The sequence below is a fragment of the Cynara cardunculus genome, assembly GCF_001531365.2.
Source record: "Cynara cardunculus var. scolymus isolate 2C chromosome LG 12, CcrdV1, whole genome shotgun sequence".
NCBI classification, from domain to species: Eukaryota; Viridiplantae; Streptophyta; class Magnoliopsida; order Asterales; family Asteraceae; genus Cynara; species Cynara cardunculus.
Genome location: NC_037539.1, coordinates 3542172 through 3569295, shown reverse-complemented (window position 1 = coordinate 3569295; position 27124 = coordinate 3542172). Strand labels below are relative to the sequence as shown.

The 27124-nt window shown below is 32.0% G+C and overlaps 3 protein-coding genes across 3 annotated transcripts; 1 reads left to right on the top strand and 2 right to left on the bottom strand.

Moving 5' to 3' along the window:
• Positions 1–15045: 15045 nt before the first annotated feature.
• Positions 15046–16675, bottom strand: LOC112522623 (3-ketoacyl-CoA synthase 6-like). The gene has a single exon (XM_025131871.1). The coding sequence runs from the start codon at positions 16673–16675 to the stop codon at positions 15227–15229; it is 1449 nt and encodes a 482-aa protein (XP_024987639.1). The 3' UTR covers positions 15046–15226.
• Positions 16676–22268: 5593 nt separating this feature from the next.
• LOC112522767 lies at positions 22269–23129 on the bottom strand. Its single transcript, XM_025132073.1, has one exon. The coding sequence runs from the start codon at positions 23127–23129 to the stop codon at positions 22269–22271; it is 861 nt and encodes a 286-aa protein (XP_024987841.1).
• Positions 23130–23732: 603 nt separating this feature from the next.
• Positions 23733–25836, top strand: LOC112522663 (homocysteine S-methyltransferase 1). Its single transcript, XM_025131937.1, has 7 exons — positions 23733–24012; positions 24119–24175; positions 24384–24589; positions 24669–24798; positions 24883–25086; positions 25172–25243; positions 25318–25836. Exons 1-7 carry the CDS (start codon positions 23818–23820, stop codon positions 25471–25473), a joined length of 1020 nt encoding a protein of 339 aa, XP_024987705.1. The 5' UTR covers positions 23733–23817; the 3' UTR covers positions 25474–25836.
• The last annotated feature ends 1288 nt before the right edge of the window (positions 25837–27124 follow it).

Sequence of the window (27124 nt, the reverse complement as noted above, 5' to 3'; positions counted from 1 at the left end):
TTGAAATTTCATTCTAAAACCCATCTTTTTTTGTCTTTTTATGGCTTATGATCTGTCAAATTTGTAGTTTTCTTTATTGGTTTTGAGTGTTTATCTTAAAACTCAAGTTTCTTGATTCTTTGCTCTTGGTGTAAATCGAACACATTTGTGGAGTCGTTTAAATATGTTTGATTTTAAATATATATATATGGGATTTTAAATTGTCATACAATTTTTTTTCATCGATGGTCTGTAATTGGAACCATAACTCTTATTTATTCAAATTGTATTAATATGTAAAGACCAAGTGTAACCTATATTATCGTTAAATCTTATCTTATAAAATCAGTGAAACTTCAAAATTGTTAAAATTCATGGCTCCCGCCGCATTGCTCAGATACACAACTAGTCTATTAAATAACAGTATAGTATCAGATCCATCTGAATCTATTGGATTTCAACCGATTAATATCTGAATCGCTGAATTATTAAAAAGGTTTGTAAAACTGGTCCACAAGTAACTGATTACGGGCCACGGGCCAGTCCTTCAGGCTGGTTCGAGTATTGGCCCAAATTTTTATCTCACAGTATAAGTATATACATATACACCCAAATTGATCTGTACTTATTTTATTAGATATCGAATCGAGGATGGCGATTTCCTAATTAATATCTGGGGAGTGTAAACATGGAATTCAACAAGAACAGTGAGCGGGAAGGAGAAGGTACATCAATGGAGGAACGAACCATCGTATACGGCTATAATGATGACCCCAAAGACCCAGAAGAAACCGAGACTGTTCTATCACTGAACCAATCAAAATCCACAACCAAACGCTACAAAGGGGTTTGGAGGAAGAATGGCAGATGGATAGCTCGAATTCGAAATCCTCTTACCAATTCGCGTCTCTTTTTGGGCAGATTTCATTCCTCTGAAGCAGCTCTTGATGCTTATTTCACCAAGAAGCGGGAACTCGAATCACAACTTAGGGTTGCAAAAGTTTCAAATTCGGTGATGATCGATAACCATGGGTTCTTGTTGGGTGGATTCAGTCGGTTGGATGAAGACCTCAGGATCTGCGACTAAGCAATCACTTAATGTGGTAAACATTTTGCCCTAATTCCTTTTCGTTGATATTCATGTATGTTGTCCTTAATAATCTAGAATTAGGGTTTTGTAAAAAAACACACTTCAGTGAGGGTAAATATTAAGTTCGTAGCCTGTTTCTGATGTGAATTTGCTGAATTCCATTGTTTTCATCGACATATTCGTTGCCATTTTTGTGCAATTCAATCATCCTCATCACCAGAACAGAGCCCCCATTTTCATTGCAATTTGATGACAACTTTTGAGGCCATTTTTATCAATTTCTGTTCTATTCATCCTCAATTTATAGTTCTTAGGGTATACAAGTTGGTTTAATCTTCTTGAAGTAACCCATGGATGGAAACAATCACACATGGTGGATTCAAAAACTGTAGAGATTGCATGATTAGGTTTCCTTCATTGGGAAATTGGTTTTTGCAAGAAAATTGTTGGTTTAATTCTAGAATTTTCTTCCATTATTGTCTAGTGATTTCTTAACCTTTTAGTTTCCTAATGGCGGCATATAAAATCTTAGCGGCCGTACGAATGCTAACCAGGAGAGCGGGTTCCTTGTAATTTTGGCCACCCTATCTTACCTTATTGGGTAAGATTCTTGGCAATCAAAATTATGTAGAAAGATTGTTGGTGAGGGTCTCTTAAGGGATGTTCGGTATAGTTGTTTGTATATTAACAGATAAGTTGTTGTTTGATTGTTATACTGAATAAACAGTCTGAATGTCAGAAATGACCATTTTATCCCTAACCTATATTAAACTCTATTAAAGCATTTGTTTGATAAAAAAATGTTGAATATTTGACTTTGAATGGTTAAAAAATATTAATTCAAAGGTTTTTTTAAATAAAAACAATTTACCAAGTCCTATCAAACCTCAATTAGAACAATTTTATTCTCAAAAATATCAAGCCCTTATATTTTTTTTCAAATCTAAAATCTTTAAATTAAAGTCAAATATCAAATCTTTAATTATTGGTGGGATTTTAGATGTTATTGAGGATGAGATTGTTTGTTAAAAGAAGGGTATTTAAAGTTTGGCTGAATGTAGACAAGTGTCATTCTCAAGTTGTCCAAATAAGCTCTTGATTTTCAGATTAAGCTATAACCGAACAGTCATTTATGGATGAGCGAATAAGCCATATGGGCTATACAGCCCAATAAGCCACAACCGAATAACCCTTACATGGTAAGGGCTAACCGGTGAGGAGCCATAGTCCTCAAGATTCTCGATCAATGTCGTTCTCACTTGGTAAGATATGTGATTCTATAAAAATTTACTCAACTAACATTTGGTAAACGGTCGCTTAGTATTATTCTTTCGCGTTTCACACTAATGTTAGAACTTTGTTGTCGGAAATCGAATGATCCCATTCCCATGTAGGAAGGAGATGAAACTTTGATAGATCTATACACTCTCATATTTTGTTTAACAAAATTGGGCTTGGCCCAAGCCCAAGCCCAAGCATAGAAACATTGTTGGTTGGCCATAGGAATTGGGCTTAGTTTAAATCTATACTATATTGTAAAATATTTGACAAAAACTCTTAAAAATAATCTTTTATGTATAAAATGTTATTTATTAATGCATAATATTTAAAATTTAAGATTACAAGTAGATTGTGCATGAGTATAACTTATTAAAACTTCATATTTAAATTTGGGTAACGAACTATAGATAAACATAATTAAATATATGATAAACATCTCATTTTAAATATAAAAGATCTAAAATGTAATTAGAATAAACATGAAGTTCTAATAGAATATTTAATTATTGTTTCTATAAAAAAATTAGATTCTTAACCAAAAATAAAAAAACTTTGTTATTAAACATTAATTAAATCATAATAAAAAAAATGAATTAAAGAAATTACAGAAAAAAATGATAAGTTTTAAATAATTAATTTGATACTAATATTGACATATATTTTTTTTCAAATTCTTATGATATTTTCAAATTTATACTTTCTTCAAAAAAATACAAATGTCGTTTTATCAAACCACATAAAATCGTATTATAACATAAATAGAGACAAAAAAAAAAAAGACAAAACATTAAAATCGAGATTATCTCGCTGTATTACACGAGTATCCTTCTATTGCATATTAAATGATTAAAGACAGGGTCCTTGGGGATTGGACACTTCTTAAACCCCAAATTAATTTAGTTTCATTTACTTAACTTTAAGTTTTTATAATAAACAAATCCAAATTTATTTATTTATTTATTTTCAATTTCAAATTTACAAAACCACTAAAATAAGTTGAAGAAGTTGTCAAGGGAGAAAGGGAAAGGTATAAAAGGTTCAATGGTTTTCGTTATCCTTGAAATATGCAAACAATTCTCCATCGATTGAATGGATTTACTTCGGTTCAATCAGATAGTTGTAAGTAATAGATGACGTTTGAAAAATATAACATAAATATGGACGAATTTAACACATTGGAAATTTACACACATTTGTGTTCTTGGCATAATCAACAACACTGTTAGCCATTTAACGGTTTTATTGTTATTGGTTGCATTTGATTCAATTTAATTACATATAGAATTACAAATGTTGTAACCTCAAGACAATATAACGTTCAAAAGGTGATAGCTTGTAACCCTAGCAACCAAATTTATGGACTCGAATATATGTATTTTACCGTATGGTCTTGTATAGATGTTATGTTATTGTTGTCTTTATCTCTTAAAGGTATTCAAGACGATCATTCTTATTGGTTATTACCATCAATGGCACGCTTTGGTAGTACCATGATAGATCACTAAAAAGATATTTGTAAATGATGTTTGGGTCGTTAGGGTTCCTTATCTGAGGTCACCGGTTCAACTGTTGCAATGCCACTGTGGATTTTGTAGCTGTTATCTAAGGTCTCTAAAATTAGTCGAGGTGGACACAAGCTAGTTCGTATATCCACAGTTAAAAAATAAATATGCATTTTTTTAGCATGTCTCATATCAAAGTTTTAAGATTATATGAATACTAATCAAATGCAATATGTTGATGAGTTTGAATTCGAGTTTCGGAGATTATTGAACATCATCTTAATTGACATAGCCCGTACGCGTTAGCTTAGGCCATATTCTTTCATATGTGAAAAAGTAATATCACCATGAACCCCTAGCGTCAGATGAAATTCATTTTTCGTGAGATTGGGAGCCACGATGTGAAGGTTCCATGTGTGTTTCATGTAAAAGGTTTTTTCCTCTGTGTTTTTTATGCGAATGTTTGGTGATACGTGAAGATTGGTTTTTTTGTTTTGTTTGTCAAGGTTTCGGAAAATTAAGCTAGTCTTACGGGTCTCCCGAAAACTAGTTTGTTTCGTATGAACTTGAATCTATATTTGAAAGGAAAATCAAATGCAAACCATTGAAATGTTACAAATTCATGAGTACCAATCGATACCATTTAATGCTATTCTTTTTAAGCTATAAAACAAATTGTTTCGTATATATTTAAACAAGAAGATGATGAAACAAAAAAAAACTTGCAAAATAGATCAAATCCTCCAATTTATTTTAATCAATGTATCAAATAATACGATGGCATTTTGAAAATATACGGAAATAGAAATGTTTTTTAATTAATTAAAAAGTGTAATTATTATATATTTTAAAAATTGTTTCTTTTTCTTTAGACATTTATTTTGGAATGAATGGGGTATACAAATACAAAGTTGAGTTTCGGTGAGAAAAGAAGTTATAGTGAAAAACGTAAGAAGAGATCTACACCATTGAATAAATTATAATTGAATGTCAAATTTAATGGTGTACTAAGAAGCACCCGATCAATTCCTTTCTAAAACGCAATTCATTGGTGGACATGAGATTAAAAGTGGTCAATGGTTCAGATCTCCGCTTACGCTTTTTATCATAACTTCTTTTCTCACAAGAACTTTCGTCTATATATACATATTGACATTCAATTAGGATCGATGGAGATCATTTCTTACGTTTCTCACCATAATTTTCCTTTTTATGGGAATCCAACCCTATATATCTATATCTATATATATGTATATATTCATTCCTCTTTTGCCCTATGACCAAGTCCTTCACCATTTTATCTAGAGGTGTTCATGGTCCGGTTTGAGGGATTTTGCAAACCAAACCGCAACGACGGTTTAAGACATTTTCCAAACCAACCAATTTGACAACAAAGAACTAAACCAGACCATAAAAAGGCGGTATGATCTAACTGGTTTAGGTGGTATGGGCCTCTTATCGTTTTAAATTACAAAAAACATAATATCTACATTCAAGATGAAATTTCTACCGATATAAGATTATTAAAAAATATATATATATACCGAATTATAAAAGAAACATCTATCATTAAAATTAATAAAATATTGAGTATGTTGAAAAAAGTTAAACAAATCCACCAATAATAATTGGAATTTCAGACAAACATTGAGCATATTGAAAAACGATTTTAAATTTTGAATTTGATTTTGAAGAATCTTAGAATTTTGTCAATTTAGAGAATGTGTTCAGTTGAGAATTGAAACCCAAAAAATAAAAACATAATGTATTAGTTGAACTTTTTTAGTTGGTGCGTAAAAGTTGAGTCTACAACATGGGAGCTAAATATAATTAATACGTGTATATTTTTGGCAGGTCGGTTCAGTCCAGACGGTTCTGAAAAACGTTTAAGCCGCAGACTAAACCAGACCAAGCGATTCGATTATTTTTCAGATATGATCACACCACCATACAATTCAAACCCAAATGGTCCAGTTTAACTTGATTCTATCATTTTAAACGATCCAACGGTTTTTATAAACATCTTTAATTTTATCTGTATTTTTTGTTGTACAAGTTGCCCTACCCCACTGATTGACCCTTACACCTACCTAAACCCCACTGGTTTAAGGTTCAATTATTTTATGTTTCACCCATTTAAAGTTTATTTTTATATTTTGGTTACGAATTTTCTTGCTATCAAAAAGTATTTTTGTTATTTAATCAGATATGATGCAAATGATATAAATTATGAAGTTGACTTATTGGGTAGCTCCTTTTATTTTTTTTCTTTAATTAGTTTTGTGTTTTTTAATTTGGGTATATTTTCATATCTGATATTTATAGATAAAAATTTAAAAAAACTCAATGAACTTTTATTTTTTAAATAATTAAGGTTTTGGACAATTTTTTTTTTAATGAACAAGTCATTGAACTTTTTGAAATCTGTTAATAAATCATATGACTATTTTAAACCTGTTAAATACATCATTCTGGCAAAAAAGTTCTTACATTTATACAACAAAAAGAACAATACCATTTTCATTAGTTTTTCCATAAATTACAAGTGTTGGGCCAAAAAAAGTAACGTCAAAATACACCAAAAGTTGCTCCAAAATATATCAAAAGTTACGTTAGAATATGCCAAAAGTTGCGCCAACATATACAAAAGAGTCCTTGAATTAAATGATCATTTCCCTTATTCAAATTGACCTTCTAACTATTTCTCTGTCGGGTTGACCTAAATGTCATTATTTCCGCAATATTCAGGTTCGCAATAGCTAAAGACAAAAAATTGAACACAAATATACAATTGGTACGGTAAACTGGTTGAATTTGACATTTTTTATCTTTTAGTTGCGGCCCTGGATATTGCGGATGTACTGACATTTGGATTAACCAGAAGAGTAATGATTAGAAGACCAATTTGAGTGAGAGAATTGGTCATTTGAGCTAAATTCTTTTTACAAAAATATATCCAACTAATTCTAATCTATATTGAATTGAAGATCGTATTATGAACTATTTTTCATCTGCATCATTTAATCTACTTTTGGCTCGGATACAACTATTTGACTTTCTTGTAACTCTTCTTATGTCCAACAACAACCTCACATGAGGACGTCTTTAATGATAGAAATAGAATGTAAGTAATAGTCATTAAAAAATAAAATGTTATTTAAATCTGAAAAATAAATAATGACTTATCCTAACTGATGATATTCTTATAATAAATGTCCAATGACTTGTTCATTCAAAAAAATTGTTCATATACTTGATCATTCGAAACACAAAAGTCCATTAGATTTTTTCTCATATTTTTTTGGACTTATCATAACTGATGGTATTCTTATAATAAAGGTGTGTTTCCTGTGAATGTTTCGTGTTCTATTATGAAGATTGGGTTTTAGTTTTGTGTAGGTTTGGTGTTCCACTGTGAAGGCTCGACGAGACATGAAAAACTCATCCAAGGGCTTTAAAATAGTCTTATGGATCTCACAAAAATTGAATCGTTTCATATGATTCCAAGTATATATGGAGGGAAAATCAAATGCAAACCATAAAAATGCTATAAATTTGTTTGAATCAATCGATATGGTTCAATATGTTTCTTTATAAGCTAGAATTCAAGGTCATTCACGTGTTCTATTGAGAAAATGATTAAAATAATAAAACACGAAAACATATCAAATCCTTCCTCTTTATTTAATCGATAGTTCAAATAACATGATCGACATTACTCAGGTTGTTATCATAACAAAAGGTTTTGCTTTTTACCCACTTCTAAACTTCTTTTTACACAAAACAATCAACAAACCGCAAGTAACGTTGCAAGACACTTTTTCTTGTGGTGCCGCAAGCTGTGACTTTGACTTGCTTTTTATGTGTCGACGCATGCCCTTACAGTGCCGTAAAGGTGTCTAAACTTATTTTTTACAATAGACTATATTCCATCTGGGTATATCAGAAAATATAAAAAACCAGTAGAGAAAATGTCTTCTATAAAAATAAAAAAATCTTTAGAAATTTAATTTTTTCTTCGTATTTCATTAATGATAATAACCCATATCACTCTCCCAACCCCATGAATTGGCCCTACCTCCAGCTACACCCATACTGGTCCGCCCCACCATCTTTGCCAACACCTCCCAGGCTATGATGTTACTATGCCCCCCCAGGCCCCCACTGGTTTTAGATTCAGTTTTCTTCTATGTTTTAATCCTTAAAAGAATAATATAGAATTCTTTTTAATTATTGATGTTTGGATCAGTTTATATACATCTCAATTAATTGGGTTGTAAGGGTTGTACAAATACATAAGGTTGTAAAAAAAATATATCATATATATATATATATATATATATATATATATTTTTAATTTTATATATTATCATATATGATATTTGAATTATTATGTGTATGAAATGAATACAACTGATTGGGGGCATTTCTTCGTGTTTTTATGTGAGTACTTTAGACATATTTTTTAATAATTTTATCGAAAAGTTAGAGTATTAGATAAACATTGCAATTAATATTTATACTATATTATAAAACATTTGAGAAAAACTCTATATTATATTACATAAAAATATATAATTATAAAATTTTATTTAATTAATAAAAATAAAGAATAAACCAAATGGTAAAAAAAAACGTTTATATCAAGATCTGAATTTAAAAGGAAGCAGATGTATGTGTCGGAGTGGTAGATCGAGTTGTTGAATTACATTTAATACCCCTGCTTTTTAGCGTCCCAATTTCTGCCCACTTTGCATTTGCACCTTTCTCTTTTCTTTTCTTTTCTTTTCTTTTTTAATTAAACTATTATTTTTTAAGATTAATTTATATGGTTTTGTTATAAACACTTAATCCACAACAAGGATCAATAACAACCCATGAAAGCTGAAAACTCAAGACAATTTGCTTCATTTAATGATAAGACGACACGATTACCATATTTGTTGTATATTCTGAACTTATACATTAAATATTGAATGACTTTTTTATTTTTCAATTTCGTTAAATTAAATATTCTAACAAACATTTGTAAAGTTGGTATGATATACGGTCTGCTGAACTGTTCACATCGCTCTCTTCAGTTAAACCGAAGGTTATAATTACATATATGGTCACCTATCCATAAATACTAAGAGTTGAAAGTGACCCAAATTTATGTATCAAGTACAGTCTCAAACATAATTGTGCGTATTTTTCGCTTGAGGTAGATTCGTAGATGAAATATATACTGTTGTAAGTTATCTCATTTACTTGATGTTTTAGTGCCTCTTATTGAATAAGAGCATTTCATTTATGCACCAGTGATGTTTACCAAAATGCTTTATCAAGCCATTTGTTGCTTCCCTTTTTCTATCTCAACGTTGTTTCAGCAAATTTCACCTAACCTTTACTTACTGTTTCACCCTTGTTGTCGTCTCATCAAACCGTACGTAGTGTAACATGTATATTCAAAATTCTAAAAGCCAAACACATAAACGGTTACACGAATTCTAAATCATTTTACGAAATCCAGAATTCTAAAAAAACGAAGTAAAAAATCTAATTAAATAAAACCTTAATAATTGAGTTATGAAATAAGCATAATTGGGTGAAACAAAATTAAGGTAGAAAGTGAAGCAAGACCTAAACATATAAAAGGAGGCAAGTAATTAAGTAAAGTGGTGTTGATGCATGCCAAACGAATTGGATGCCTAGTTGTTTTCCATGTCACTTCAAACAATCGTGCATGTGACCTAATGTTAGGCAAGTTATTTATTTATGTTTCTTTATTTACGTTCGCTTAACATCTTGATTAACGAATGAATATAAATAAATAAAAACACACATTTTTTAACAAATGAATATATCACGTGCCACATGATATCTAGAAAACATTCCGTTGATGCTGTTGACTTTTGATATTAGTCGGTCCATGCATTCTTCTTAGCAAGAATTATTGTAGTAGGATAATGGTTAGGAGGATCTGAAAGGCATTATTGAATTAAGATTTTCAAGGTTTAGCCAAGGCTTATAACCTCTTGTCTTACTCCATCATGTCTCCAACATTGAAGTCGATATAAATGGTAATCTATATTATATTATAAAGTATTTGACAAAAAATTAAACATAATTTTTATACATAAAGTATTGTTTGTTGGTACATATTACTTAAAATTTAAGATTATAAGTAAGTTATACATAAGTATAACTTATCAAAGCTTCATATTTTGAATTATTGTAACTAACTGGGAATAAACATAATCAAATAAATGATAAACATTTCATTTTAAATATAAAAAATATAAAATATAATTAAGATAATCAAATAAAAGATAAACATCTCATTTAAAAATTATAAAATTTAATTACAGAAATACACGAAGACAAATATTAAATAATTAGTTTGGTACTAATATCAATCATTTTTTAAATTTTTATGATATCTTTGTATTTATATCTTATTAAAAAATAAAAACATTATTGTTTTCTCAAAACTACATAAAACCATATTATAACATCGACTGAGACAAAATAAATAAAATCAAGATATATCTCGCTGTATTGTACGAATACCTTCTAGTTTTTTTAATGAATAACATTAATTTGTAAACTTTAAAAATAATACTTTTCATAATATTTTTATGTTTACTATCAATAATGAATTTAGATTAAATATCTTACAGTGTTTATATTATTTAAAAAAGTATTTAATATTTAATTTAATTTAACTCAATCCTATATATTAGAGATACAAAAATCTATATCTTTTTTAATTTAATATAATAATATTTTATTCAATTCATTTATTAAATAAGATACATTATCCTCTCCTCTCTCTATATATATAGTGTAAATACGCTTTTCACCCTTGTGGTTTGTTAAAAGTTAAAATTCTCATCCCATAGTTTAGAAATTCAATTTTCGTCTTTAAAGTTTACAATTAATTACTATTTTCATTTTTATAATTTATTATTGGTTTGTCTTTATAATTTACAATTACTTTGCCTTTTTTTTTTGTCCCCGATACTTAAGGAATATATAAATTATGTATTTTTTTCCCGTGATTTGTAAAAAATTATGATTTTCATCCCTATAGTTTAGAAATTGTAATGAGTACATTATGGATTTGGTCTGTTTTGTTTACACTTTCTATTCATAATGGTCCAAAAATTAAAATAAATACAAATTTGATACCCCTGGTATGTATTTTGGCACCTATTGAGTCCCTTCCTCTAATGAAATAAAAAAGATTATGTTCACCCAGTTAAGTCCAGAGGTATTTTAGTCCTATATCTTTTTTGTCTTTATCCTTTTAAACAATTAAATAATTACACACACACACACACATCCTCCCCTGTTTCTTTTTCCCCAAATGGTATCCGACCGTCCCCATCTCCATCTCCGTCTTCAGCCTCAACCTCCATCTACATGCCCATCCCCTTTTAAACCTCCATTTACATCATTGTTCAGATACAGATCTACTCCATGTTGGTGCTTTTGTTGGTTTTTGATTAGGGTTAAGTTTGTTCATTGTTGGTTGTTGATCTGGAACCACAAGTACGATCAAAGGGAGGAGGGAGAAGTTTCAGATATGTTAAAAAAAATAGGGCACTTATTTGTTAGGGTCCAAGGGTTTAGGAGTCGTTCTGAAGATGATGGTATCGATAGGATTGTTGGGTCGATATTGGAGGTTTCGGAGCCGCTGCAGTCTTCCTCCCTCTTACATGGACACAATATGATGCTTTACCTTTAAAACCTCGATTTTGATTTGAATCACACTCTTTCAGGACTCCTCCTCTCCTATGCTACCTGGAACTGCAAATCCAGTGACCAAGCTTTGGATCTCTTACCAGCAATCCTGCGACCAAGGTCGCATCCGTTAACCCAGTTAAGTTTAGGGGCGTTTGAAAGAGATAAGAAGAGATAAAATTTTATCTTCGATTTTTAAGAGATGATCCCTCTCGATTTGTTGAAAGGCACGACACATGTAGTTCACCAAAGATGAATGGGAGGATGATCAAAGGAACCGTGGCTAGAAGGGTGAGGTATACAATGGTTGTGTAGTTCTAGAAGGGACGACATATATATAATATATATCTATATATTTTTATTTTATTAGGATAAAGACAAAAAAGGTGAAAAATGATCCAAATGCCCCTAAACTTAATTGGGTTAATGGAAGCCTTTTGAACTCATTAGAGGGAGGGACTTAATAGGTGCGAAAATGCATACTAGGGGTACCAAATATGTATTTATTTTGATTTTAGGACCACTATGGGTAGAATGTAAACCATAGGGACCAAATCCAAAATTCACTCTTGCAACATAGAGAAAAGATCCAAAGAAATTTTTGAAAAAAAATGGAGAACTACAGATGAAAATATATATCGAAAAGGATATTAAATTAAAGATAATAAACTGATAAAATACATATCAGATAAAATATGTATCAGATTTTTCTTCTTTCTCTTCTATTAACTTCGAACTCGAGAAACAAAATTTCTCTCCAACTTTTCTTATCTCAACACACATAATAGAAAATGGGAAATAAATAAAAAGAACACACACGTATATATATCTTTATGGAACGAGGCGGTGGAGACATTGAAATATTTTAAAGCAAATTTTCAAAACATACCCCCAACTTTCATCACTTAACCAAAAATAACCTCAAAACTTTCCAAAAATATAACCCGTATATCACATAAATCGGAAAAATACGACATATAATTAAAATTCGAACGAAACAAATTACATAAAAAATCACATTTTTATCAATAAGTTGATATCTATATTGATATACTCATCCGTTCTTTCGTAGTTTTCTAGTTTTCCGTTTCTTTAGCTTTTTGTCCGTAAACCCAATCATATATATGTATATATACGTACGGGGGGAGAATTCAAACGAGAACACTTCAGTTTACGAAAACGTGAGAATGCCTTTTTAACTAAGTCAATCACATTTGATACCATAGTCCATCACGTATGATACATTTGTGATAATAAATCAGTGACATGCCAAGTCGCCTGCAAGTCACTAAGTCCTATGAGATATATCATCACATGTGATAAGAGTGTTCTTTATGTGATACAATAATTCATCACATGTGATACTAAATCAAAGACGCATACGATGATCTTTGGTGCGACCTAGATCGTAGGCCAAGTCATTTGCACACCACCAGGTCCTTATACGTGTATTATCACATGGGATTAAAGTGTTATCACGTTTTTTATGAAATGAAAGTGTTCTCATTTGGACATGCACACATACATACATATATATATATATATATGTGTGTGTGTGTGTGTGTGTGTGTGTGTGTGTGTAAAATACCCAGAGTGAGGTTCATGGAGAACCCTTGAAAAAATGAATAAAAATGAGGAACACCTCATAACCATTTATCTGCATATACGGTAGGTTTATGTACATACAAGTGATTGAAGATCATACAAGTAATTAAAGATGTTTATTTTTATAATGCACGTAAACATGTTATACACATGCATTATTGTACAGATGAATGATTACTAAGGTGTTATTCGATTCTTTATTTTTATGTTTTTCTCCTAAAACTAATCCTATATATCTCTATATTATATTTATATATATATTGGAGATACAATAGGGGAAGGGAGATGGCAATAAATTACGATATAAAAACATTCACGGTGGGTTGGTAGAAAACCATAACTCCTGTATGGGCCTATGTACCCAAATTTTAATGACTTTTTAGTGAGTCATAACCTAAATATGCCATGTCATGCGTTCTCTACAAATATTTTTAAGGGAAATTCATATAAATGATTATATTCTATGATTAAATTGAACTCTTAAATATATTTTTTTTCAAAATTTATCTAAAATTTACTACGTCTGCAATATCTAGGTCCGCAATACACTAAACAACAAAATATTAGAGTTTTTGGCCTAGGTTCGTAACCATAGGTCCGTAATTATTACGCATCCGGCCCTAAACTCAATTTTCTTGAATCCATAAGTGTCCACCTTCATAGGAAAATGGTTTTTGGCCGAATTCACAATAGTTGCAGAACTGGGTATTGCATACCAGTGGTTACAAACCTCACCCAAAAACGTTGAATTTTTTGTCGTTTACTAGTGACTTTTGGATAAAGTCCGAAGAAAAAATAGTTAGAAGATTAATTTGGTTATGAAATATGGTCATTTGAGTCACTTTCCCCATTTATAAGCTATCACAATTATACATAGTCTTTAATTTTATTAAACTATGAAATTATAATTTTTAGATACCAACTATTGCTTTTAAGAAAAGATAACAATTAATGTGTATTATTTTTCTTAGAATCATATACAAGTACACAAAAATGCAGTTATCGATTCTTCCAAGAGGCCACAATTGAGGAACACATTTTTTAATACTTGTATTTACTCTGCTATTCTGCCCCATCTTGGTTGTCGGTTTAACAACTAATAGTTAGTTTATCGTTTAGCAACCAACATTTTAGCTAACATCTAATTTACAGCCTAACTTCTTTGTTAGTAGTTGTATCATGTGCTATTATTTTGAATCTTCAATCTGGTTGAGTTAAAGAAATTACAAGAAGATATATAGAAAACGTAGCTCCGTTGGATGCTTTTAACAACCGTACCGATTGCAGTCATATCAGTGCTTCGGTTTCACCAGAAATTCCCGAATGAAACCGACTTGTTTAGACTCTCTAACAACATGATGATCAAAGGAAACATGGCAGACAGAAAAAAGCTTTAAAATTAAAAAAAATCTTTATTTAAAGGAAATTAATATCGAGGGTTCTATAAAAAGAAAGTTTAATGATTATTCTGAACAGTTAGTTGAAAGAAAAACGGACATAATATAAAAAGTGGCAAATATTTAGTTCATATCTGAAACAATATTTTACAAATGTTACCTTTATTTGGCCTTGAGAATATTGGTTACAATTTTTCTCAACACTTCCAAAACCGTCACTAAAACAAACATAATATACGACGTTGATATCTTTATAATATAATGTATTACCATATGTTTGGCCTTTTTTAGTATGACCATATTACAAAGAAAGGAAAAGAAAAGTATATAACTTTTATAGCCCAATGGGCTGTTTACTGAAGATTCAGTAAGCATTTATTGATATAACCTATCTTACCAATTTAACATATTAGGATCGAGAATCTTACCCAATAATTGTAACAAGACTGAGAGTCTTCCTTAGTAAGTGAAAGAAATTATTGCCCGATAAACATCATCGATAAGTGCTTACCAACTACATATACCGAAAAGTAATACAGGTCCACCTATATATAACAACACCTGAAATCTTATTTATTTGAGGTTAATTAAATGTTCTAGTTAGGCCACACGTACGAAAGTGAAATGACAATTTCAACCCTAGTTTAGAGCTTGACCACATCTGGCTCGTATACTGGGTACCTGTGAATGCAATCATCCCATGCACCACCATTTTTAGTAGCTTCAATATCTCTGTTACATTTCCAGACCGCACTGTTGCATTTAAACCCACTCCCAAACCCTATTTGCCATGCCCTATCTCCTTTCTTCATCCTCCCTTTCGCTTCTATATACCCTAATTCATACCACAGTGAAGATGACGATGTGTTTCCAAATCTGTGCAACGCCATTCTTGAAGCTTCAACGTGCTCCGGTGACAACCTCAGATTCTTTTGGAGTTCATCGATTACAGCCCGTCCACCTGCATGAATGCAGAAATGATCGAAAGCTTTCTTGAAATCAGGAATGTAGGGTTTCAGATCAAGCTTAAGAAACTTTCTTCCCATAAGATTGAACACAAACAAGAGCTGTTCTGATAGCGGAAGCACCAATGGCCCGATGGTGCTGATGTTGGCCTTCAAAGAGTTGGCAGCGATCACCATGAGATCAAGGTTTAAAGCTATACCCACATGCCCTTCTTTGTCTTCTTCTTGTGTAACACAACGGTAAGATTTTTCATCGGATCCTTTATGGGTTCGAATCACATGCAAGAGACTGTACTTTGCATGCTTACGTTGCGACCGTTTATTGGTCAACAAGATTGCTGCACCTCCCATTCTGAAAAGACAGTTTGGAAGAAGCATCGATCTTTCTTTACCCATATAAGAATTTGGGGTAATTATTTCAGTACTGATCACAACTGCATATGCTTCGGGGTGAACTTGGAGTAAGTTTTTGGCGAAATCTATGGATATCAATCCAGCACTACACCCCATTCCTGATAAGTTAAAACTCTTGACATTACTTCTCATCTTGTACTTGTTAACCACCATGGCTGAAATAGAAGGAGTTGGTGAAAACAAGCTGCAGTTAACGATCAAAATATCGATGTCTTTAGGGTCAAGTCCAGTTTGTCGAAACAAAGAGTCCATGGCTGAGAATATGACCAAATGGGACTCATCTCTAGCATCCATCATATTAGGGTTTGGTGGTAGATAGTGTAATGGATGTGGTAAACATGTTTCTTCACCCAAACCAGATCTTTCAAAGATCTTAACTTGGAAAGCAATACTTTTGGGCTGAGATGCCAAGATGATGCGGCCGTGTTCAGCCGCGGTGGCGAAGGGAACTCGAAGAACGGGTGAAGGTTTGAAGCAAGCAAAGTCGAGGAGGTAGACGGTTCTTGGCTTGTTTAAGAAGTAGAACATGAGAATGGAGATGGCGAGTAGATAGAAAGCGAGTCCATGAATGAAAGACAGATGATTGAAGAGGTGAAATGGGGTTCGTTGAAATGCTGGAATGGAGATCCCAAAGATGATGATAAGGAGGATGAGGATGATGGAGTAGAAGTGGTTGATGAGATGGTCATAGGATTGTTTTGGGAACTTGAGCATTTTGTGGTTTGAGGGTGAAGAAGATGTAGCGAGAGATGTGAATGAGAGAAGATATGAAGGGGAGTATATGTAATATTTGTAAGCAGGGGGAAGGTGAAGATTTAATTAAGATGGGAGAGGAGAATTGTGTTGGGGATGAGGCAGATGAGAAGATTAAATGACACTCTCATATTTACTATAAAATACTCCCCAACATTCAATTTGTTCACAGCTCTATATATATATATATATATATATATATATATATATATATATATATATATATATATATATATATATATATATATGTGTATGTATATATATGTATGTATGTATGTATATATATATGTATGTATGTATGTGTATGTATATATATATGTATATATGTATGTATATATATATATATATGCAGAGGTTCAAACGACAACATCTTTATTTTAAGAAAACACAAAGAAAACCTTTATCAAATGTGATAATAAATGTAAAGAAACGTGATGGTGTGGGGACAACGTGTCTGACGACCTAGGTCGCGTAAAAGGTCGATTGTGTTTGATTTTATATCACATGTGATGGGTCATACATAGTATTTCATCAAGAACATTGTTATTCACATGTAATAATAGACGTAAGAGGGCCTACAAATGACTTGGCCTACAACCTAGGTCATGTCAAAGGTTGTTCGCATATCTCATTAATGCACATGTAAACCGTAGGTGTTGGAATATAGTATTGTCAAATGTGATTAATTATGGGAAAAGGTGTTTTTGCATTTTCCTAATATGAAAGTGTTCTTATACTCTTGTAATATGAAGGTATTTTCGTTTGAACCATTCTTTATATAACATAAAGATTTTTGAGATTATTTAATGAAAAAATAAGGGGATAAAACCGTCTTTATCCGGAGAGGGAATAATAAAATTACAATTTCATTAAAGGTTTGTATAAAAATGTTAGAGATATTAAATGTATTAAATATTTCGATAGGATTTAATTGTGAAATGTGAATATCTACCAAAGATTGACTTTTTTATTTAAAAACCCATTGGTGATTCTTTCTAGCCAGTGGGTGTGCTAATTTAAGGGAGATTATTAAACGTTTATCCTGATAAGCATTTATCAAATTACATTATTTTGTTGGAGGAATATAACAAGAATAAAAAAATTTATCCGGTAAGAGCGAAAGTAAGAACAAGAGTCTTATCCGGTAAATGAGGACGACGACTTTTACTACAGTTAGCGCTCAATGTAAATTGTTGTATACAATACTGTTTTGGTGAACTAAAATCTTACCTAATAAGTAAGTAATAGTGTTGAATTTTACGAGTAAACACTTGTTCTGATAAGTGTTTGTTAAACGGTTCCTAATTTTATTTGTGGCCTGCATGTCCACCAATGAATCTTAATGTACCAAGTTAGACCTATTTATCTTTCATTTATTTGGGTAAAGTTATTGAAGCATTCTTTTGTTTTGATTCGTATTAGGTGAGTGTCATGTTCTAAAACAACTCTAAAAGGGGTAAAATCACCAATCGTCCTTCAATTAATTTTAAATTTAAAATGCAATGTCAAAGGAGAGATTGCAAATATTAAAAACATAATTAAAATTAAATTTTATTTAATTAAAAGATGGGTACTAGCTACTGCCTACTAGCTTGTAAGTAAGCTTAATTAATGGGCCGCGTATTGGGCTAATATCCGGATTACCCATATCCTTTATGGACTGGAATTAAATAGTAGATGGAAAAATCATAGTTATCCACTAGCGACTTATCGATTATCAACTAGGGATGCTTAAAAACCCAACCTAACGTGAAATAATTCGACCCGAAATAATTTGATGTCTAATCGAGTTGTAAAATTTTCAAACCGTAGATATTGGATTGATATTGATTTACTGTTATTTGAATACAACCCAACCTGATGAACCCAATACCCTTTTATTTATTGGATTTAATATGATCATTAAATTTTCTATTAATATATACATTAGACAATTAAACTATCACGTACGCCCTTCATATACATATATTTTAATCTATTCACATATCTATATAACTCATTCGTATATACATTCCGTAATTGTGAACATATATATGTAAATTGAGAAAATCAACTGAATGTGATATACATAAGTATAGATAAGTTGTATATGAAACTATGAATAGAGAAATAACATAATCAAGGTTAGAAGAATATGTTAATGTACCAAAGTATCAACCTGACCAACCCGTATGGTATGGTTTGGGTTGGGTTGGGTAGCACTTTGGTTTGGGTTGGGTTAAGATTTTTCAAACCACAAACATAGAGTTAGTTTGTTCAAATGTCTTCAACTCAATCAATCCATCCCATGAACACACCTAATATCAATTAAGTCTATTAGAGCCATCTTTTAAAAGATTCCTTAAATCAAAATTCTTTAAAGAAAATTTATATTCATTATTATAAATTATAATATAAATTATATTATTAAAATATTTCTAAGGAAAAAAAATCGATGATAATTGTTTTTAAAAAGTTCTTTCAACTTTGACGATTCTCTTTCATAATTTCTCTATTTTGAATGAGGTTTTAAAAAATATAAATTCTCAAAATCTTATTTTTTTTAAAAATAGAAACATTCTGATACACCAAATATAGATAAGATTTTCAAAAACCGATGGTAATCATTCAGACCGATAGTACAAATGAAATTATTATTTATTTATTAAGCAGCCGCTTACTAAACATTTACTTGGTAGATGTGTTTACGGGATAAATTTTCTTATCGGATGAACATGAGAAATATCAACAATCTTACCATATAAAAGCGATGAGAATAATGGAGAGTCTTATCCGGTAAGTGAGGATGACGACTCTTACCCATGTAAGTGTTTACCCAGTAAATTGTTGCATTCGATTAGTGGTGTTCAAAAAAACCGTTAGACTGCTCAAACCAACTGAACCAAGTCAAACCGGACCGTTTTTGGTGGTTTGGCGGTTTGGTTTGGTTTGGAAAATAGCAAAACCGGGCGGTCCAGTCCAGTCTGAAACCTTTTTTGGGCGGTTTGGACCAAACCGACCGCCAAATATATATATATTAGTATTAGCAAGTTCAACTTTTTTAACTTATGGGCTATAACCTAAACATATCCCTAAGCCTAACATATAACATAATCAAATTCAAATGAATCGATGCCTAAAAATCATTAAATTAGTAAATATATCGATACATTTGACATTGACGGTCTCCAAATTTTGAAATCTCTCAAGAACTCTCAATCTATCAATCTTTCCTAATCCATGGTTTGATTTCGGCACACATCATCAAGACTTCAACCAACTAAGATTTGCCTTCTATTTTGTTTGGTCAAGAATTGAAGGTTGTGAAGTTGTGGATTTTGTTACTCAATACTCGCAGTAGAGTTGTAACTTTGTTAATTTGTTTATTTTCTAATATGTATCATATATTTATTTGTTTGGATTTTGGATTGCTAGGATTTTGTACTCAAGAGGTGCTTAATTATTACATTTATTTGTTTGTACATATCGTGTTGTTAAAATGGATATTTAATTAAAAATTCTAAATTATATATGTTTTTTAAGTTTAATATTTAAAGTCCATTAAAGGCTCAAATCGCCTAAACCGGTCAAACCAGACCACATTTTTCGTAGTCTGGTTTGACCGGTCTGGGCATTTGATATCAAACCGCTCGGTTTGGAAATTTTATAAACCGCCATTACGGTTTGGTTTGTGGTCTGAGGGGTTAAACCGCCCAAACTGGACCGCAAACACCCTACATTCGATATGTTTTGATGTACTAAAATCTTACGTATCAAAATAAATCATAATGTTGACTATCATCGATAAACACTTACCGGGTAAGCAATAGGGTAAACTGCCCCTAAATCATATTTTAAATGACTTAAAAATATAATTATAAAAAATCAATAGCCGTTCACCCACCAACATTTGATGTAGCATGGATTAGACAAGTTCAAAGTCAAAGATGTCACCAACCCCCGTGTTGCTTTCATAAATTTCAGTGTTCACAATTATGTATTATATTGTGCTTTTGTATTGCACCATATTTAATAAGAGGTCATTTACTTTGCAGGATAAGATTATAGTTTATTAAAATGGTATTATATATGTAATAACTTGTTTTACATGGATAGAAAATGGAATTTGTTATATTCTTATAAGCTTCAATTTGTAACTACCAATAACTTTCACCATGATTTTAAGTTGGATGTAAAGTTAGTGGGTCAATCTGTTGCTTTGGATTTTAGGGTGCTACAGTATACAATAATTTAACCGATAAACGTTTATCGACTAAGAGTCATTATCCTCACTCTTATCAGTAAAGGTTTTAGGCCAAGGACGGACCCAACATGGTGCCATAGGTCCACTTGCCACCGTATTATTTTCCTTCGTCGAAAGGTAAAAAAAAAATTAGGTTCATGAAAGGTGCAACCGTATTAATTTATTGTGTGCCACCGTATACATTTTGAAACTGCAATGAAAACAAGTTTTTTAGTAGAGTTGGTTTGCAAGACTTTTTTTTTTCCATTCTAGATTCGAGTTCAAATCCTGATGGCATCATTTTTTAGTCAAATGATCCCACAATTTAAAAAAAAAAATCACTATATTTATCTTTTATAGTAAAATGATGCTATCGTTTGAAAAAATAATTGGATCTGTCCATATTCATTTTGAAATCAATGGATTTGAAGTCAAGATATTTAAGATGGTTTTTAAAGGAGCATTCTTAATTACATATTAAACAAACCAAGTCTCCTAAATCAAAGACTTTATAACCAACAAAAATTGTTGGTGAGAAGTTGAATTTTACTCAATACCATACTTTCAATATCAGATAATATACTTTACGGTTGTTGTTTTTAGTTCTCATGATGTTTTCCCATTGAGTACTTTAATAATAAAAATTTTGAAAAAAAAAAACTTATAAAAACTATTTTTTATGTATGAAGTAATGTCTAGTAATATATATTACTTAAAATTTAAGATTACAAGTAAATTGTGGGTGAAGACAACTTATTAAAGCTTCAGTTTTGAATTCGTATAATTAACTGCGAATAAACATAATCAAATACATGATAAATATCTCATTTAAATATAGAAAATCTAAAATATAATTAGAATAATAATTGAGTTCTAACAAAATCATTATCTTTATAATAGTTATATTGCTAACAAAAAATAAATTATTTTGCTATAGTTAATTTGATATTAATATCGATTTATTTTTTTGATAGAGAGAGAGGTGACCCCTCCAAATCAAGAAAAAACACTTAAACGCTAAAAAGCAAGACAAATACGCGCTCGGGTGGAGGCGAACCACATCCACCAGAAAAACCAAGGCACCCCGAGAGAAAAGGATAGAGGAAGAAAGAGAAGAAGAGAGAAGAGAGGAAGAGAAAGAGAAAGAAAGAGAAAGAAAGAGAAACCGACCACAAGGGAAGGGCCCAGCCAAGACAAGACCGGGAAAACAACRGGGGACACCACAGGGGCAGGAGAAGGGGCCTAAAAAAGGCACACCCTAGACCGCACCAAGAAAACCAGGAGAGCAGAGGAGCTCACACAAACAGACAAACAGCACAAAGAAAAGGACGGCTAAGGAAGGCTCCAAACAAGCCGAGCCCGGTCAACATTAAGGGAGGGTTTGAAAGACAGGCTAAGAAGCCTGGAACGGACATCATCAATAATAGTCTTACCCACCGCAAWATGCGATCTTCKTTTGYTTTTGAAGATGYKGTTATTTCTTTCTTGCCAYARGTGGTAGACGGTCGCAGCAAGCACTAAGCGACGAATGATAGACCATAAGGTCTTTCCTTTGGTGATTTGCTGAAACAAACCGATAATATCAACCCAGATATCCGGGATACCGTTGAGGTTCAGCTTGGCTTTTAAGCCATTCCAGACCATATTAGGGAACGGGCACTCAAAGAAAAGATGCGAATGCGAATCAGGCCCGTTCTGACAGAAAGCACAGGACAGGTCGGCATGAGCCTCCCAGAACCGAAGTTTATCGTGCGTCTTGAGACGCTGCTTAAGAGCAACCCACAGAATGAAGGCATGTCTAGGGATGCTTTGGGAGAACCAGACCATATGATGCCAGGAGACATCAGGCTCATTAGGACGAAGGGAGAGCCACACCTCACGGACAGAGAAAGGAGTAAGACGGCCATCCCGAGTTCTCCAGAGGAGCTTATCAGGGGTGGTCGAAGAAAGAACGGGGAGGGGAGAGACACAGATAGAAGGGTTTGAAATGTCCCTCAGGAGAGGAGACGTCCAATTGCCCTGGGAAACAATATATCTGACAGAAGCAGAAAGAGAGAGATCAGAATTGAGAATACTACGGGAGGAGATATGCCGGTAGAGGGGGCCAGCCGGATGCCAGTTATCATACCAAACAGACGTGGAAGCGCCATTACCAATCTGGGAGACAATGAAGTCTCTTATCTTTTCTCTCATACCAAGGATAGACCGTATTATATCAACAGGAATAAAAAATAAAACTGGAACGTTAAAATGAAAATATATTGATGCATTGCACAAGTACCCTTCCAATATTTTAAAGAAATATGATTTTTTTTCTTTATTTTTCTACAAACAACCTAAATAATTATTCTAGGAACAAAGATTTTATTTTCTATATTTTAAGAAAATGAATCCTCTTATAAAACCTTTTATTGGATTCTTGTAACATAATGCATATGAACCAAACCCGTAAGTTACCTTATATATTTTTATAATCATAAATTTTGGAATTTATTTAAATTTTAATCAATATAAAGGGTTAATATTTGACGAAAGAAAAAAAAAGAAAAACAATTAAATTTAGATGCTAAACAGATATTGTATTTAATAAAAAAAATCATTTTTAGATTATGGATAATATTAGTCAGAATTCAAGAAAGAATTGCAATTAAGAATAAAAATATAAAAAATGGGAAAAGTGGAAGTCAAGTAAGAATCTGAGCAATATACGCGTCCCCATTCGTTACCGCCGCTGCCTTCTTCCGCCATTAATGCCTTTAAAAGCGCGTCCCCCCACCACCACCTCCAACCATAACCTGCTGTTTTTGTTGGCTTTCCAAGATATCATCACTATAATTTGTTGGTTTCAGTATTTCCAATTTGAACGCCTAAATTCAGAGAAATGGGAATCGTATTTGAGCCTAAGGAGGTGGAGGAACATAGGGTCGGATCGCTGGAAAATTTCATAGAAAAAGCTGGTGGATGTGCCGTCATTGATGGCGGTTTCGCAACACAACTTGAGCTTCATGGCGCCTCCATTAACGACCCGTTATGGAGCGCACTTTGCTTGATCGATAACCCTCATCTCCTCTCCAAGGTAAATTACACCTGTTTCCGTCGCTTTTCGATTTGATTCGTAAAAATTCGAGTTTTGATGTAATATGAATTTGAATTGCAATGTATTATTCGATTCGAAAATGTAGGTTCACTTGGAATACCTGGAGGCTGGTGCTGATATAATCGTAACTTCTTCATATCAGGTGTGTACATCTTCATATCAGCTTAATCATTCCGAGTTTTTGATTTGGAAGAGAACTTAATAAAATTCCCTGCATTTTGTAACTATAATTTAGGCTTAGGGCATTCGAATTGGTATTGGAGGTTATGTTCAATTTTGTAGACTGTTTTGTTTAGGGGATAACATTTCTAGGGTTTTATGGCCATTTCATCATCATGGTTGATTTATAGGCTACTCTTCCTGGATTCATTTCAAGGGGACTGTCCCTTGAACAAGGGGAAAAGCTACTAGAAAAGAGTGTAAAGTTGGCTACCGAAGCTCGTGATGATTTCTGGGAATCTGTTAAAAAGATTCCTGATCATACATATAACCGAGCTCTAGTTGCAGCCTCCATTGGAAGCTATGGTGCATATCTTGCTGATGGGTCAGAATATAGGTAAAAAAGATGACTATTTTATTATGCTATTTTGAGTTCTTGTAGTATTTCTAAAACTGTTGCTGGCTTCTGCAACCAGTGGGTATTATGGGCCAGATGTGGATTTGAATAAGGTCAAAGACTTTCATCGGCGTAGACTGCAAGTTCTTGTTGAAGCTGGTCCTGATCTGCTTGCTTTTGAGACCATTCCCAATAAGCTAGAAGCTCAAGTAATCACTTGTTTCATTTCCCTTTTAAATTCATGGAATCTTTACAAAATTTTAGGCACTAAAGTGTGTATCTTGATCTTACAGGCGGTGGCAGAATTACTTGAAGAAGAAAATGTCGAAATCCCATCTTGGGTTTGTTTCAGTTCTGTAGATGGTGTAAATGCTCCTTCAGGGGAGAGCTTTAAAGAGTGCCTTGAAGTGCTTAACACGAGCAAAAGAATTGCAGCCGTGGGGATAAATTGTGCACCACCGCAGTTTGTTCATGATCTCATCAAGAAATTCAAGGAGGTAATTCAAGATTGATGATAGAATTCTTGTTTTGTGGCTTTTAAGGTTTGGCGTTTTTTGTGATCTTGGTTTGATTCTTTTGTAGTTAACTGGGAAGGTGATTGTTGTCTACCCGAATAGCGGTGAGATATGGGATGGTGTTGCCAAGAGATGGCTGGTGAGTTATTTGATTGTAGAAAGAGATGTGTCTGATGATTATGAAGCTAAAAACGTGTCTTTTTTGGTTGGCAGCCATCCAAGTGTTTTAATGATGATAAGTTCAAGGTTTTCGCAACAAGATGGCGTGATTCTGGAGCCAAACTCATCGGTGGTTGTTGTCGAACCACACCTTCAACCACCCGTGCCCTTTCCAAGGTTCTGAAACAGAGTTCTTTGGCTACTAATTGAACTTAACAAATGGTGTAGTTGCTTAGTTATTTATTGAATTCGAATACCAATCAAAGAAATGGAAGAAAGGTATAGATCATGTTCAAAGGAAATGAAAGGAATGACAAAAGGTAAACTCAAATGTTCTAAAGAAATATGATGTTCCAATTTAAGGGTCCGTGCCGTCGCAAAAGGCAACATCCGAACATGCATGTTACTGTTAAACTTAAACTTGGACTAGAATGAAAAGAAATGTCAAAGTACCTTTTGAATTGAAAATATTGTAAGTTGTTTATTGTCCAGGGGGTTAAATGTAATCATACTAAACCTCAAGGACATATTTTGCCAAAAATGAAAAGTTTTGAATTGGAGAAACCCATCTAATACATGGTTTGTTGCTCATATGGACCCTTAACCCGTATCCTCTTGTCGGGTCTAATCAGGTTTCGATTTCATTATAAAGATTAGAAAATGTTCAAAGCATGTTACTGTTAACACTCACAGAAATGCTGATGGTTAAGTTCTTTAAATCGAGTTATCCTCCCTTAACTAGGCATGCCAATTTCCGTCCCCGATTCTCAATCTCCGTCACATTCTCGTAAAAATATGATGACGTTTTCATCCTCCGTTCCTAATGGGTAATCGAGGATTTTTTTTGTTGTTTATGTGAGACATTTTAATGGTATTATGTAAACATCATACTCGATTCAAAATGGTTCATATTTAAGACATTGTTTCGCAAGCATAAACTAGCTTATAAGACATTGTTTGACAAAACTAAGCTAGCTTATTTTAAGGGTAAATGTTTGAATTAATATAAACTACCTTTTTGAAATGCTTTTTCGAGTAGTGTTTTGGTTGCTTATCGTTCCTTTTTTCCATTGATAACCTTCATTAGTATTAATTATTATTTATTACTATTAATTATAAATAAATACCAATAAAATTTAAACATTATAATATTAATTATTAATAAATAATAACTAATATTTATTAATTATATATTACACATTTTTTTTGAAGTATATGTTATTTATATACGACAAATAAAACAAATAAACTCACACATCCTCTTCACTTATGGTGATGTTTGAACCATTAATCTAGGATGTCAATGACTCACAAACCGCTAGGCCAAAAGTCTTTAAGTATTATACATTAATATTATTTACTAATTATATACGATAATTATTAATCATATCAATTATTTCCATATTATTATTTTTTTAATTGTAATTCAATATATTGAGTAATCAAAATGTATATATAACAACTTTAACAATGTTTATGCAATATAACAATTTTAACAATGTTTATTTTCATAATATAATTTTTTTTTTCAAGTTGTCATTTTTGTTATTTTACATTTTTATCAGCTAGTTTTGTGAAACATGATTTATTCTCTACTCAGCTAGCTTATAAGCTAAACAATCAGCTTATCTATCATCATCTACCAACTAGCATATCAGCTAGTTTGCCAAACATAGTCTAAGTTAACTTATTGAAACGCTACTTATGAGCTTATTGTCATTTTTTCTAGTTATAACTTTTATTAATATTAATTATTGTTTATTTAATATTAATTATTAGCTATTAATAAATATTAAATTTAACAAAAATAATAATTATTAAACAATATAAAAATTATTATTAATTAATAATAACTGAAAAT